This window comes from Petaurus breviceps, unplaced genomic scaffold (genome assembly GCF_028583685.1).
Source record: "Petaurus breviceps papuanus isolate PSGF00001 unplaced genomic scaffold, PetGlider_PUasm1.0 90721, whole genome shotgun sequence".
Classification (NCBI taxonomy): Eukaryota; Metazoa; Chordata; class Mammalia; order Diprotodontia; family Petauridae; genus Petaurus; species Petaurus breviceps.
This window is the reverse complement of record NW_027187322.1, coordinates 3,160,861-3,174,518: the sequence shown is the minus strand read 5'-3', so window position 1 is coordinate 3,174,518 and position 13,658 is coordinate 3,160,861. Positions and strand designations below refer to the sequence as shown.

At 59.7% G+C, this 13,658-nt stretch overlaps 2 protein-coding genes and 1 non-coding gene across 6 annotated transcripts; 2 read left to right on the top strand and 1 right to left on the bottom strand.

The window, feature by feature from the left end:
* Positions 1-598: 598 nt before the first annotated feature.
* Positions 599-680, bottom strand: TRNAS-GCU (transfer RNA serine (anticodon GCU)). Its single transcript has one exon. It is a non-coding gene; the product is annotated as a tRNA-Ser (tRNA).
* Positions 681-1,629: 949 nt separating this feature from the next.
* Positions 1,630-3,826, top strand: B4GAT1 (beta-1,4-glucuronyltransferase 1). The gene is made up of 2 exons (XM_069066401.1): positions 1,630-2,754; positions 2,884-3,826. The coding sequence occupies exons 1-2, from the start codon at positions 1,630-1,632 to the stop codon at positions 3,073-3,075; spliced, it is 1,317 nt and encodes a 438-aa protein (XP_068922502.1). The 3' UTR covers positions 3,076-3,826.
* Positions 3,827-4,392: 566 nt separating this feature from the next.
* BRMS1 (BRMS1 transcriptional repressor and anoikis regulator) lies at positions 4,393-13,395 on the top strand. 4 transcript variants are annotated; one of them, XM_069066396.1, is made up of 11 exons: positions 4,393-4,517; positions 8,398-8,552; positions 8,651-8,741; positions 8,945-9,072; positions 9,169-9,248; positions 9,328-9,424; positions 9,507-9,599; positions 10,650-10,714; positions 12,477-12,516; positions 12,939-12,973; positions 13,111-13,395. In XM_069066396.1, the coding sequence occupies exons 2-11, from the start codon at positions 8,405-8,407 to the stop codon at positions 13,234-13,236; spliced, it is 903 nt and encodes a 300-aa protein (XP_068922497.1). In that variant the 5' UTR covers positions 4,393-4,517; positions 8,398-8,404; the 3' UTR covers positions 13,237-13,395. The 4 variants fall into 4 exon arrangements, with proteins under 4 accessions (XP_068922497.1, XP_068922499.1, XP_068922500.1 ...); XM_069066398.1 differs by having other exon boundaries at positions 12,939-13,395; XM_069066399.1 differs by lacking the exons at positions 12,939-12,973; positions 13,111-13,395 and adding an exon at positions 12,815-12,916.
* The last annotated feature ends 263 nt before the right edge of the window (positions 13,396-13,658 follow it).

Genomic DNA, 13,658 nt, shown 5'->3' with positions numbered 1-13,658 from the left:
AGGGAGAGACAACGTGTGCACACATCCAAGTCTATGCGGATCACATATATGGGGACTCTGGGGGAGGCTAAGAGGTGGGGAAACGTTCTGGGGAAGAAAGTTGTGCTGAGTCTCTGGACCTCAGTCTTCTTACCTGTAAAGGGGATTTCTTCTACTTCTAAATGTGTGTGCGTGTGTGAGACATTCTACTCCCCTGGAAGCCCCATGAAGTCAGGCGCCCCATGCCTATCTCAGGGCACTGTCCACTCAGTGCCCATATATGTTTGCTAAATCGAAAGCCCCCCAGCCCGAGATCTTCCTGCTGACCTCGTGGGCCCGGGGCTAGGGAGGCAAGGACAGGTGGGCCACGAGGTGGACAGCGACCAGCAACCCCCAGACGCTCACTCGCTGCCTTCCCTGGACAGGGGCCTCCTTCTCTGGGCTCAGGTCAAACAGAGACCAAAAGAAGGGTGGGCTCCGTCCCTCTTGGGCAGGGGAGTGTCGCAGGGAGGATGCTCTGTTGGCGCCCCTCTCTCCTTTCCCCAAAGCCCCAGCCAAACGAGGGGTTGCCGAGAGACCCGAGGTGGAAAATTACTGCAGGGCGGGCGGAAAAGGAGACCGACGAGGATGGGATTCGAACCCACGCGTGCAGAGCACAATGGATTAGCAGTCCATCGCCTTAACCACTCGGCCACCTCGTCCCGCCGCGGGCTCGTTTCTCGGAGCAGCCCCTTGTCCCTGCGCCCAGCGGTGGCGCGCACCGCGCCAACCTCCTCCTCCTGCCTCGGCCTCCTGGCCCCTGACCGCCGAAGAGCAGCGCGCGAGCCCTGCCCGGCGAGCGACTGCAGCTGCGAGGAGGGGCGGCGGGAGAGGGGCCCGGGGGGTTCGCCACCTCGCTTCCTGCCCCACGCTCGCGTTTTCTTTTGTAAGGGTCGCGAGCCGCCTGCCGCAGGCCTTTGTGGACACGCCCCACCCCCCACGGAAAGATGGCAGCGGGGGTGCAAACGGGGGCGCAGGTGTCACGGTGTCCTCCCACGGTCACATTTATTTGCGACTCCAGCATCGCATACTGTGCCCTCCCCCCAGCGGAGTGGACTGCCACTCCAAGAGTGGGCTGGCAGAGGTCCTGTCCCCGTCCTGGCACTGCCAGGGCAGAGGGGAGCGCACGCGGTCCGAGGCTCCTGCTGGGAGCTATGAGCCAGCACTCAGAGAGCCCGCCGCCGCTTCCTTTCCTGCCTTCGCTCTTGCCAGGGAGGAGGGCACCGGGCACGCGTGCCAGGCCACCACCAGGTGACCCGCAGAAATGCGGCATTTGCAAACCCGGCCGCGCGAGCCTCCAGCCCGTGGCTATTAGGAGCGGGACCCTTCGGAACCTCGCACGCACACCCGCCGCACACACCGCGCGGCGCAGCCGCAGCGGCCGGGCTGGCCGCGGGGCGCTCGCGGCTGCAGTGCGTCCTCCCGCTGGGCAGAGGGCGAGCGCACGCTCCCCGCGTCCCGCACCGCCCCGCCAGCCGCCGCTGCAGTGGCTCGGACGGCGGCGGCGGCGGCAGCGGCGTCCGCACTGCGCTCCGCTCGGCCCGGCTCGGCCCCCAGCGGCTCTTCGCCTCCTCCCCTCCCCCAGGCCCCGGCCGGCCAGGGCGGCGCGCGATGCCCCACCCGCTGGCGGTGGCGGCGGCGGCGGCGGGCGGTGGGCACGCGGCGGGCCGCTGCTCGGCCTACAAGCTGGCGCTGGCGGCGCTGCTGGCCGTGGCGCTGCTGCAGTTCGTCTACCTCTCGCTGCTGGCCGGGCTGCACGGGCGCGAGCAGCGGCGCCGCTACGGGCAGCTCTTCCCCGGTGGAGCTGCCCTGGGCGCCAGCCTGCAGCGCCGCGCTGCCGAGAGCGCCAAGGAGCAGCTGCGGGCAGTGTTGGCAGCCGGGGGCGCCCTGGACGCCAGCGGCGACTACCGCGTGTACCGGCACGTGCTGGGGGACCCCTCGCGCCGGCCGCGCGACGCCCTGCTGCTAGCCACGCATGCCAGCCTCAGCAACCTGGGCCACGTGGGCACGCTGCTGGAGCGCTGGGCCGGGCCGCTGGCCGTGGCCGTGTTCGCCGCGCGGCCGGACGAGGCGCAGCTGGCCACGGTGCTGACCTATGCGCTGGGCGCGCTCTGCACGCAGGCGGTGCGCGACCGCCTGACCATGCACCTGGTGTGCCCGGCTCGCACCGAGGCCGCCGTGCCCGACCCCCGCGAGCCGGGCGAGTTCGCGCGCATCAGCAGCTGCACTGATGTGTTCACGAGCCTGGGCGCCCGCAGCCGCTCGGGCCGTAACTACGCTCTGGCCACCAATGTCTCCTACCCCAACAACCTGCTTCGAAACGTGGCCCGAGAGGGCGCCGGCCACGCCCTTGTCGTGGACGTGGACATGGTGCCCAGCGAGGGGCTCTGGACCGGCCTGTTGGAGCTGCTGGCCCTGGGCGAGGGCAGGGCCGGCCGGGCCCTGGTGGTGCCTGCCTTCGAGATCCGCCAGGGGGTCCGGGTCCCTCGCACCAAGATCGAGCTGATGCGTTTCCTTAAGATGGGACACGTGCGCCCATTCTATGCTGAACTGTGCCCCCGATGCCAGGCCCCCACCAACTACTCTCGATGGCTCACTCTGCCCCCAGGGGGACCCCTGCGCCCTGCCTACCGGGTGACCTGGCAGGACCCCTGGGAGCCCTTCTATGTGGCCGGAGGTGCAGTGCCCTCCTATGATGAGAGGTTTCGACAGTATGGCTTCAATCGCATCAGCCAGGTGCCAGCACCTCTCTCCCTGGGGTGGGAGGGGAGTGGCCGAAAAAAAGGTGTCTGGTAAGAGCTGAGGGGGTGGTAGGAGGGGAGGCAGCACCACTTTGACCCTTTGCCCTCCCCTCTTCCTTTGCAGGCCTGTGAGCTCCACGTAGCAGGGTACGAGTTTGAGGTACTGAATGATGCTTTCCTGGTCCACAAGGGCTTCAAGATGCCAGGGGATTTCCACCCCCAGAAGGAGGCAGAGAATCAGCGCAACAAAATCCTCTTCCGACAGTTCAAGCAGGAGTTGAAGATGAAGTACCCAGATTCTCCAAGGAGATGCTGAGGTGCTGACCCGCCTAGAGCAGCCTCTGAAGACAGGGCTGGGGCCTTTGGCTCTTCAGGTTTCCCCCTCAGGCCTGTAAGAGGCAAGAGGGGCTAACCCAGCCCTTCACCCCGGGGGTGGGCCTTTTTAGGTGGGTGATGAGCATTGATGTGACAAAGCCAAGAGGTAAGATTCCCGAGGAGGGTGGGGGATGGCAAGGGATTTGTAAAGGGAGTGAGGACTTTGGGAAAAGAAGTAAGCTTCATTCAATTTGGGAAGCTTGAATCGTGGTTCAGAGATAGTTGCCAAAAGTCCTTCATTCTAGTCATTCTGCATATCCCTAGGGCCCTGCCCTTTTTCTCCACCACTTATCTTGGGCCACTCTCCTCCCCTCTCTGGGCCTCAGTTTCCCCATCAGTAAAAGGAAAGAGTTGGCCCAGATGACCGAGGTCCCTTTCACCTCTGAATCTGATGGTTTAAGGGAAAGAAGGAGGCTGGGAGTCCTGGACGCTGCCTCGGACTTGCTGTGTGACCCTTGAGCAAATCCGTTCCCCTCTGAGTCTCAGTTTATGTGTCTGTAAAAGGAGAGACTTGTTCTTGGAGACCTGTTCCAGCTCTCAGGTTTGGCGTCTGTGACTGGTACGAGTCAGGGCATCAGAATGGATGGGGAAAGAGCCCCCTTGGTGAAAGGAAACCCCCATCCCACATAGATGCAGAGCCAGGAACTTTGACTTGGATGACAGTATACCAATAAAGCAGTGTTTACGTGGACCAGCTTGTCTCAGTGTTGTTCCCTTACAGCATCAGGGTTCAAAGTCATGACAGAACTAAGGTCTGGGCAAACCACTTTGGAGCCTCAGTTTTCCTCATCTATGAAGTGGCAGTAATAATGATGTGTGCAGCATTTTATCTTCCCGGGTTGTTTGGGCCTAAAGGAGAGAATGACTTATAAGGTGCGGTACAGACTGTAAAAGTCCTGTGTAACTGTGGGTATGTTTCTTTATTGCGTCCCTTCCCCCCTAGGAACCTTGGTTTCCCTCTCTGTACAAAGCAAGTAATAGCCTGAGAGGGCGGGGGGAGTGGCAGCTGCCAGAGCGCGGGGGTTCAGGCCTGGACGGGCCATGGAGCTGCAGTCCCTGAGCGCACGGACGGAAGCGGAAAATTCCCACAGTCCTGTACCACTGCCCGTGAAAAGGCCAGGGGAGCGTTCCAGGTTGCTACGGAAACGTGGGCGCCGGTGGCGTCCCAGAGTCCCTTGCAGCTCGGCGCTCCTTGATGACGTAGAACAGCGAGTTCCCGCTCGCTCATGGAGGGGCGGGGCCCGGTATGTTCGGCCCCTCCTCGGGGGCGGGGCCGGGCGCGAGACTTCCGGGACACGGCCGGCTGCCGGCTGCGTCTGTCGCGGCACCCCCGACCCCGGACCCCCTGGAGCAGCCGCCTGGATCCGGGACCCCGGGTGAAAGGTTCGTCCCGGCCGCGCCCTCTGCCCCTCCCCGCGGCGCGAGCGGTGGTAGCGTCCGCCCGGGCGGGTTCCACGGGCCCGCACCGGACCATTGCTCCGGGCGGGGGGAGGGTCCATGAGCCGCGGAGGGATGCCCCGGGCCTCTCTGAGCCTCAGAGCCCTCCTCTGTGCAGTGCGCCTCCGCGGCCGCGGGCTCCGTGCAGGGGACGCCCCGGACGTCCTGGGGGCTTCGGACGCTCCCCGCTTTGATTAAGCCCGGCCCGGCTTGCGGTCTGCTGACCCTGGGAGGCCAAAGAGGGGAGGGGGCGCAGGGCCGGGTAGCCCTCCAAGAGAGGCACCCCGAAATCGGAGGGGTGTGTATGGGGTGGGGGCGTCCCGGGCCCGGGGGAAGAAGCAGAGACGACCCCGGTGGGGAGCCTGGTGAGAGATGTGACCCCAGTCCCGAGATGCAGGAATGCCTAGAGAATCTCCCACCCACCGTCCTTGGAGGGAAACGATCGGTCCGAGGCACTCCGAACTGGCCGGCGCTAATGACCAAAGGGGCTCCGTGTCCTTGCGGCAGGGGGTCTCAGGTGGGGAACCCCAGGGATCCTGGCTTGGCCAGTGTCGCTTCCGTTTTTATCAGTTACTCCCGTAAATAGTACAGCGCACCTATGATGTTTGTCTTTGGATGTGGCGATGACCTCGATGAGAGGGATAGATAGCTGAGGAAGAGGGTGCCAGAGCCAGGATCCGGCCTTGGGCTGAATTTAGTAAGATTACATTCAGTAGGGTTGAATGGAAAGTCCCAAGCTTGGGTCCAAAAAGCCACCTTCCCAAGTAGGAGATCAGAGAACCATGGAGAGGCAGCAGTTCTGAAAAAGATCTGGGAGTCTGTGTAAGGACTCAAGATGAGTCAGCAGCGGGGAAAGTGACTCCCAGGCATGCTGGATCTCAGGCAGTTTGGTGTTCAGTTCCGGGGGTTGGGCCACTATTTACAAAGGACAAAGGAGCTGGAGAGCTCCTGAGGTGGGGGAGCCAGGATGGTCTAGGGCCTCGGGCTAGAAAGAACAGGCTGGTCAGTTAATAAATGTTAAATTACTACGTGCCAGGCACTGTGTAAGCAGTGGGGTTACCAATGCAGAGACAGCTTACAATCTAAAGGGAGAGGGGGGGGTTGCAGGGTTTGATGAGAAGTTCCGAAGTCCAAAATGTAGCTGGTGGAAAATGGGGAGAAAAGCCCTCCCTGACCCCTTCAGATAAGGGCCCTGGAGCCCATGGCCTGCTCTCCAAGGGCCCTGTCAGGGGCACAGGAGTCTGAGGCGCTGTGAGGACCAGGCAGATTGCGTCTTGCAGTGTAAGGAAATTTCCCAGGGATGAGATTGTGGAAGGAGCTGGACATAGGTTTGGGCTGGAGAAGACTGGGCTGGGTTACCCTTGTTCTAGTTCCTTTTGGCCTGAGGACAGGGCCAGGAGCAGAGAGGGGAGGAGGGGGTGGGAGGTGGGGATGTCAGGAGGCCTATCTAGGCAGGAGGTGAATGGGCTGCCAGGTGGCTGCAGTGGGAATTCCTTCAGGGTGGGCTGCCACTTCCTCCAAGTTCTCAGGTTTCATGGTTCTGGACAAGGCCAGCATGACCTGCCAAAACACGTGCTTTGGGGGCCTTCACCAGGCTTAACTTACTGAGCAGAAATGCTGCAGGGGAAACTGAGGCTCCAGACAATTCAGAACACGCCCAGGGTCCTGCTGACTCTTTGAATCTCCAGACGAGACCAGGCCTCCCGAGAGGGACCTGAGTGAAGATTTTGCCAAGCAGCAGCTCAGGACTCTGCCCAATCCTTGGGGACCCCATGGGGGGTTTTCTTGGCAGAGATACGGACTGGTTGGCCATTTCCTTCTTCAGCTCATTTTTCAGATGAGGAAAATGAGGCAAACAGGGTGAAGTGACCTGCCCAGGATCACACAGCTAGGACTCCAGGCCCAGCATCTTACTTACTCTGTGTGTGTGTGTGTGTGTGTGTGTGTGTGTGTGTGTGTGTGTGATGTGACCCCGGGTAAGTCACTTAACTTTTGTTTGCCTCAGTTTCCTGAGCTGTAAAATGGGGATAATAGCACCTACTTCCCAGCGTTGCTGTGAAGATTCTATGAGATGTTTATGACCTATTTGCCCAGCCCCCAGAATCCATTTGGTGCCTGTTTCTTTCCAATGTTCTGGCAATGTTACTGGTTTTTTTTTTGGTTAACCTTTAAGGGCACTGGAAGAGCTAATTTTGGGTCTGAAAAGGTCTTCTGTGGAAGACAGCTTCCTGTAACTCATCTGCATGGAATTTGCTTGGGTGGTGTGGGCCCCGGAGCCCCCTGGGAATCTAGGCTCCAGCTGCTTCCATGGGGGAGCCTGCGGGGAAAGTGGGCAGCTCTTGGATTTCCCTTTGAGAGAAGGATGGCCAGACCCCCTGGGCCTTTGTGCATTTCTGATAAGGACCTGGGACTCTTTAAATGGTGTCTCCTTAGGAATCCAGCTTGTTTTTCCCATTCTTTGTGTGTGTGTCTCAGCCAAAGTTCACCTTCTCCCAGGACAGGCCTTAGTGTTGAGAGTAAGCCGGGCCCTCCTCCTGGTCGCGAAGCCTGGGGCCCCCAGCAGGAGCCTCACATCCAGGCTGGAGGACCACACGTCTTGCTGGTTCTCTCCCCTCTGCCCTGCCCACCCTGGTCCAAGCCCTGGTCCACTCCCACTTGGAGGATCAAATAGAGATTTCTTTGTTTGGCCTTCTGGGCTTTGACTGGCCTCCCCACCCATATTCATCTCCTGAGCTCCCTCTCCTCTCTTTTCTCTCCCTCACCCCCACATCTCTCAACTTCCCTGATTCTCCAGGGCCTTGGGGGCCTCTCTCCCCTTTGTCTACCCCCCACTCCACCCCCTTGCCAAGAAACAACTTTATGTACATTTGAATGTTAGCTCCCTGAGGGTAGGAACTATTTCTGCATTTTCTTTGTAACCTTGGTACTTAGTTCTGTTCCTGGAACTCCCCTAATAAAGACTGGATAGGGAAACTGAGGCTCACCAGAGGTGACTTGATTTCTACTCAGAAGGGACCTTAAATGATGTTTAGTCCAACCCTCATTTTACAGAAAAGGAAACTGAGGGGTGGCTAGGTGGTGAAGTGAGTAAAGTGCTGGCCCCGGAGTCAGGAAGTCCTGAGTTCGGTTCTGGCTTCAGACACTTAACACCCACACACACACACACACACACACACCCACCCACACACACACACACAAACTAGCTGTGTGACCTTGGGCAAATTACTTAACCCCAATTGCCCTCCAAAAGGCAAAAACAAAAACAAACAGAAAAGGAAACTGAGGCAAAGAGGGAAATGACTTGTCTGAGTGTCTGAGGTGGAATTTGAACCCAGTTTTTCCAGATCCTGAGTCTAGCCCTCTGTCCAGTGCTCCCTGCAATCCCTGTTACATGGCAAAGTCAGGCTTTGAACCCAAGCCCTCAGATCCCACATCTGATTGCCAGCTGAGAGGACTATCAATACAGGTCAGGGAGGGGCATGGGACCCCCAGAGCATCTAATCCTCCCTCATTTGCACATTGAGGAAACTGAGAGCTCCCCTCCCCCCAGGGCAAGTGATACCAGGGCCTCCCATACCTTACTACATTGCCTTAGCAAGGACACACACAGCCATGGAGGGTTTACCTGCCCCATCACCTTGGGCAAGGCCTGTCTGAGGTGCTGGCATCCCTGTCATGCCCACCTGGGCCCATGTGTTATAGGAACAGCGACTCGACTGGGGCTAGAAGTGACCTCATCATTCTAGGGAGCTGATTCAGCCTTCGCACATGGCTCTGTAGGGCCTTATGGCTGGCGGCAGTTCTGAAAGACGCCTTCTCTTCTCAGAGTGACAATGCCAGGCCAGCCCCTGGGCAGAGAAGCCAGGGCCATGGAGGGGGACGGGGACGGGGACTCTGCCCCGGAGATGAACGGGCTGGAGGACGAGGGCAGTGAGGACGAGCAGAGCGCTAGCCAGACGGAGTCAGATGGTGAGAGCTCAGGTAAGCCTGCTGGCGCCCCAGCCCCGCCTCTCCCAGGGCGACCCTCCCTCCCTCCCATCATCCTGCCAGGGTGTCCTGACCGGCCCTCTGTCCTGCAGAAATGGACGATGAGGATTGTGAGCGTCGCCGCGTCGAGTGCCTCGATGAGATGTCTGACCTGGAGAAGCAGTTCTCAGAACTCAAGGAGAAGTGAGTTTGGGGAGCCCCCCTTGCAGAGCCTGGCATTCCTGAGGCAGGTCGCTGTACTGGTGGGACCTGGCCCTAGCATGGAAGACGTGGGTCTGAGTCCTGACCCTGCCACTCACTTTCTAAGTGACCTTGGGCCTCAGTTTCTCTCTCTGTCAAATGGGATGGTGGAGGTAGATGGCATTCTTTGCCTCTTTGTGTGTCAGGCTGTTCAAGGAGCGGCTGAGCCAGGTGCGTTTCCGGCTAGAGGAGGTTGGGGCGGAGCGAGCGCCTGAGTACACCGAGCCCCTTGGGGGGCTGCAGCAGAGTCTCAAGATTCGAATTCAGGTGGCAGGTGAGTACACTCCCCAGGGGAGCTGTTCCTTCCCTCCTGTCTCCTGCCCCTCCCCAGCACCACCCACTGGTCAAGGCCTGCTCTTTCTCCCTCCAGGCATCTACAAAGGCTTCTGTCTGGATGTGATCAGGAACAAGTATGAATGTGAGGTCCAGGGAGCCCGGCAGCACCTGGAGGTGAGTGGGAAGGGGGCGGAGCAGGCCCTGCAGCAGGGGCGCCAATGCCAGCCGTGCTGACTGCCAGCCCCCTTTCCAGAGTGAGCGGCTACTGCTGTACGATGCCCTCCGAGGGGAGCTCCAAGAGCGCATCCAGCGGCTGGAAGAGGACCGCCGGAGCATCAGCATCAACTCGGGTGAGGCCTGGGACCTGGGGGGGGGGTGCGGGGCATGGCCTGGGGGGCGTGGGGGGCCTGCTGACCTGCCCGTCTGGCACAGAGTGGTGGGATGACAAGGCGCACCCAAAGGGAAGCTCGCGGTCCTGGGAGGCCTTGCAGGCAGGCAAGAGGAAGAAGGCACCACTGGTCTCTGGTATCCTTACGCCTGAGGGCCTCGGGCTGGGCGTGGTCTGCTCAGGTTACTTATGCCTGGCAGAGGCGGCACACCTGGGCAGGCTCAGAGGGGCTCTGCAGGGGCTCACACCTGGGAGTAAGGAACATTCTGGGCCTGGCCCGTGTGCTGCTCAGGAAGGTTTGGGTCCAAAAAGCCCGGCGTCAACCTGAGTCACCTGCACATCCTCCCTGTGCAAAGAGGGGCCTGGCTTCAGCAAAGGCAGTGTGGGGCCTAGGGGATCGACTACCTGGGGATCTGTTCAGGGCCTGTCTTTGGCACATCTTGGCTGTCCAGCCCTGAGCAGGTCAGTACCTACTTCAGGCCTGAGGTGGTCCTTCTGGACTGTATCAGCATCAGGGGAGTGGGTTTCCACCTTTGGAATTCTTCCTCAAAGGAATCACAGTGGGGGGTGGGGGTATGCCATGGAACGTCAGAGCACTAGAAATGAGAGGTGATTCACCAAGCACACATTGGGCACCCATTGTGCGCCTGGGACTTCGGGTCCAAATTGTCCTTGCCCCCAGGAGCTTTAGACCCGCAGGAAAGCCCCCAGGAGGCTGTTGGAATCTGAAAGGGACGAGGCCCCTGGGAACCAGGATTTCTGAGGGTGGTGGGAGGGGAGGCTGCCACACTGGCAGGGCCCCTTTAAGTGCCAAGCAGATGGGGAAGTTGTTCAAGGTCCTCAAGGCAGTCTGGTGCTTCCTGAGCTGGGGATGGCCTGGTGAACTCCAGGCTATGGGAGGGTGCCCACGAGCCCTTTGGGGAGGGCAGAGCTTAGAGACCTGAGGCCTAGGCTGGGGAGCTGCTTCAGGAGGCCAGTTTTGAGGCTGGGGGTGAATGAACAGGGGATGTGGACCTGAGGAGGACAGGTTATGGAGGTCCACGGCCCTCATTGGCTCGAGGGTTGGGGTAGGGGTGGAGCCGAGGAGCTGGGCTCCATACACAAGCAATGCTTATCCAGGTGGCAGGGCAGTGTCAGTGTAGGTGGCTAGGCCTGGCTTCTGTTTTCCTTGACCCAGCCCCTCTCAGGTCCTTATATTGTCTACATGCTGGAGGATATGGACATTCTGGAGGACTGGACAGCCATTAAGAAGGTAGGCCGAGGAGGAGAGCATTGACTTCTTTTATCTGGTGCTCCCTTAGGCCCTTCCCAGGAGAGGCTTCCTGTGAGGCAGGCTGATGAGGGCCCGGCATAGCCCCTGGGGAGGGTGCTGGGAGAGGCAGCAGCCCAGAAAGGAGGCCTAGATCTGAGCCAGATAAGTTTCAGGGTGGGGGCAGAGTCCAAGTGGCTTTTGGGAAGAGAGCCTATGTGGATTGGCTGGAGTGTTGTGGGACCTAGGAAGGGGGGCAGGCCTTGGAGGCAGGACTTTGCCACCCCTAGCCTAGTGGTCGCCATTACCCACAAGCACGAATTCAGTGCCACCTGGGTGCCAGGCACCATGGAAAGCACTGGGGTCCCCGCCCTCCGGAGCTCCTGGTCTAGTGGGGAGGGGAAGGGGTGATCAGAGAAGGAGGGCCCTTGAGCTAAGGGCCACCAGAGAGACTTCCCATAGGAAGGTGGGCTTGTGCAGAGACTGGAGGGGAGCAGCTAGTGAAAACACCCAGAACTGGAGCGGGGGCAGGAAATGGACATCCAGGAGGCTGGAGCCAAGGCAGGAAAGGTCGGAGGGGGCTTGGAATGCTCCTGCTGGTGATAGGAGCCTCTGGAGTTTGGAGCGGAGTGACATGGTCAGGTGATGGCCAAAGTGGGGGGGATACCTGAGGCAGGCAGGCCTCCCAGCAGCCATTGCAATAATTCTGGGTGAGTAGGCAGCTAGGTGGCCCAGTGAATAGAGAACCGGCCCTGGAGTCAGGAGGACCTGAGTTCAAATTTGGCCTCAAGACACTTGACACACTTACTAGCCATGTGACTTTGTGCAAGTCACTTAACTCCAGTTGCCCTCCAAAAAACAAAATAATCTGGGGTGAGGGGATGCTCGTCTGCACCAGGGTGGGAGCTGTGTTGGGAGAGAAGGGAGTGGATTCTGGAAGTGTTGGGAAGGGGGTCTGTTGAGTGAGTGGGATGGAGGGGGAGTCTAGGCCGAGAGAGAGGATAGGGGTACTCGCCATGTTGGGGCTCAGCTGGGTTAGGGCTGGATGAATCCAAGAATCAGCTGCATGGAGATGACCATTGGGTCCGTGGGAGCTGAAGAGGTTCTGCCAGGGAAGAGGGGGCTCTCAGTGAATGGCCTCCATCTTTCCAGTAGCATCTAAGCTTGAGGCAGGAGCCAGAAAGGCTTGGAGAGGAATGGACAGGTGTGAGGAAGCACCAGCAGAAGAGGGAGGGGCCACACTGGCTCCATAGGCAGGGAGGGTCCGAGGCTGGGGCTTGGGAAGGCCTGTTCAGCCATAGGCAGTGGGGTGTGCAGTGGGGCTGATCTAGGGCTCAAGAGAGGAAAGGGAGGAGGAGGAGGAAGCCAGTGCAGGGCTGACGGCCCAGGAAAGAACTGAGGGAAGAGGGATTCATGGTCAATGACGAGGTCAAGGGCATGACCGTCTGTGTCAGTGATGTGGAGTCCATGGGGGGCTACCTGGGGAGCCCCGGGCAGGCCCTGTGCTTCTGCTGTGCTGCATCGGAGCCCCTTGGAAGGCCATTGAGGTAAAAGTCCAAGGCCCTGGGTTCAGGTCTCATCTCTCAAGTTTGCTTCCTGGGCCCATCACTTAACATCTTTGTAAAATGTGGGATCAGCCAGCCTCACTGGGCTCTGAGGTCCCATAATCCCAACCCAGGAAGGTTCATAAATGATGGGGAAAAGGAGGAAGCATGCTTGCTTGGAGACCAAATGGGAGCAGGGCACTGCTTCTCTTCTTCCCCAGGCTAAGGTGGCTGTGTCCCCACAGAAGAGGAAAGCTGAGGGTAAGGGCAAAAATGGTCCCTGAGGGGCTGCCCATCCCCTTTGTCACCAAGTGGGGGGCAGGTATTCAGGGGCTAGAGGTGGGCTGGGCTCCTGTTGGGAATGTTGGCTCCCACTGCTGAGGGCAGGGGGGTTTGTTGGGTCTCTGGCTGTGACCCTGGGTGGCCACCAAGCCACCCAGCCTTGCATGGGCCACCTTGAGCCCCTCTGGTCCTCAGATGGGGGTTGACCTGAAGGCACTATTGGAAGCTGCTGGCCTTCCTTCCTGAATCCAGACAGCCCTGCTGGTCCCATTCTCAGGTCCCACCTAGGCACACCAGGGCTGAGCTGCCTCCCTCTCCTGCAGAAGGCTCATCTTCTTGGCCTGGGGCAGTCACTCTCCCACCCAGGTGGGACTGCCCACAGCTGATTTCATGTCTTCTAGCCCCTGAAGGGCAGACAAGCTGCACTCAAGGCCTGACTGGACATCTGGGGCTCCTGGACCGGCTCCTGGGCCCTCCAGCCACCAGATGACTCTGTGGTCTGGACTTCACTACTCTTTCTTCCACCATCTGGCCCCTTGACAGCTGGGATGCCACCAGGCTCCAGGTGTCCTGGATACCCATCCCCAGACATGGGGGACTCTGTCACTTTCACCCAGAGCCAGTAGACTCTTAGAATGGCCCAGTGCCAGCCAGCCTTTGCCACCCCACCCCAGGGGTCGCTGGAAGCTGTCCTGTTGACCCTACGCTGCCAGGGGTAGGGGCCGAGGGCCAGCTGGATCTCTGCTGTCCTTCAAGGCTCCTTGAAATGACATATTTTTGGATTGAGAACTAAGGTACCCAGGTTTTCCTGGGGATTAGAATCATGGTAGCATAATTAAAATTTAATAATTAAAACAACTCTGCCCTGTCTCTTGTGTGCTTGTTCCCCACCCCCTACCCTCCCTGCTGGGAAGTCCTAATGAGGCCTCCCCCTTTGGCAAGGGAGAGAAGGCCCTTCTCCTCCTTGAAAGAGCCCTGCTGGGAGCAAGGTCCAGAGAGGCCTCTCAAGACCCCAGTGCCTGTGGGCCAGGGAAACGTGGTCTCCTGCACTCTGCCAGCTGGCACCCTGAGGGGCTGGGCTAGAGTCCCAACTCTTGGCTACTTAGACCCATGTGAGCCTA

Excerpts from the sequence above, each read along its gene's own strand:
- B4GAT1 (XM_069066401.1), top strand. The coding sequence starts at position 1,630 with ATGCCCCACCCGCTGGCGGTGGCGGCGGCGGCGGCGGGCGGTGGGCAC. Across the intron at positions 2,755-2,883 it reads GCTTCAATCGCATCAGCCAG|GCCTGTGAGCTCCACGTAGC; the intron begins GTGCCAGCACCT and ends CTTCCTTTGCAG.
- BRMS1 (XM_069066396.1), top strand. The coding sequence starts at position 8,405 with ATGCCAGGCCAGCCCCTGGGCAGAGAAGCCAGGGCCATGGAGGGGGAC. Across the intron at positions 9,425-9,506 it reads GAGCATCAGCATCAACTCGG|AGTGGTGGGATGACAAGGCG; the intron begins GTGAGGCCTGGG and ends CGTCTGGCACAG. Across the intron at positions 9,600-10,649 it reads GAAGGCACCACTGGTCTCTG|GTCCTTATATTGTCTACATG; the intron begins GTATCCTTACGC and ends AGCCCCTCTCAG.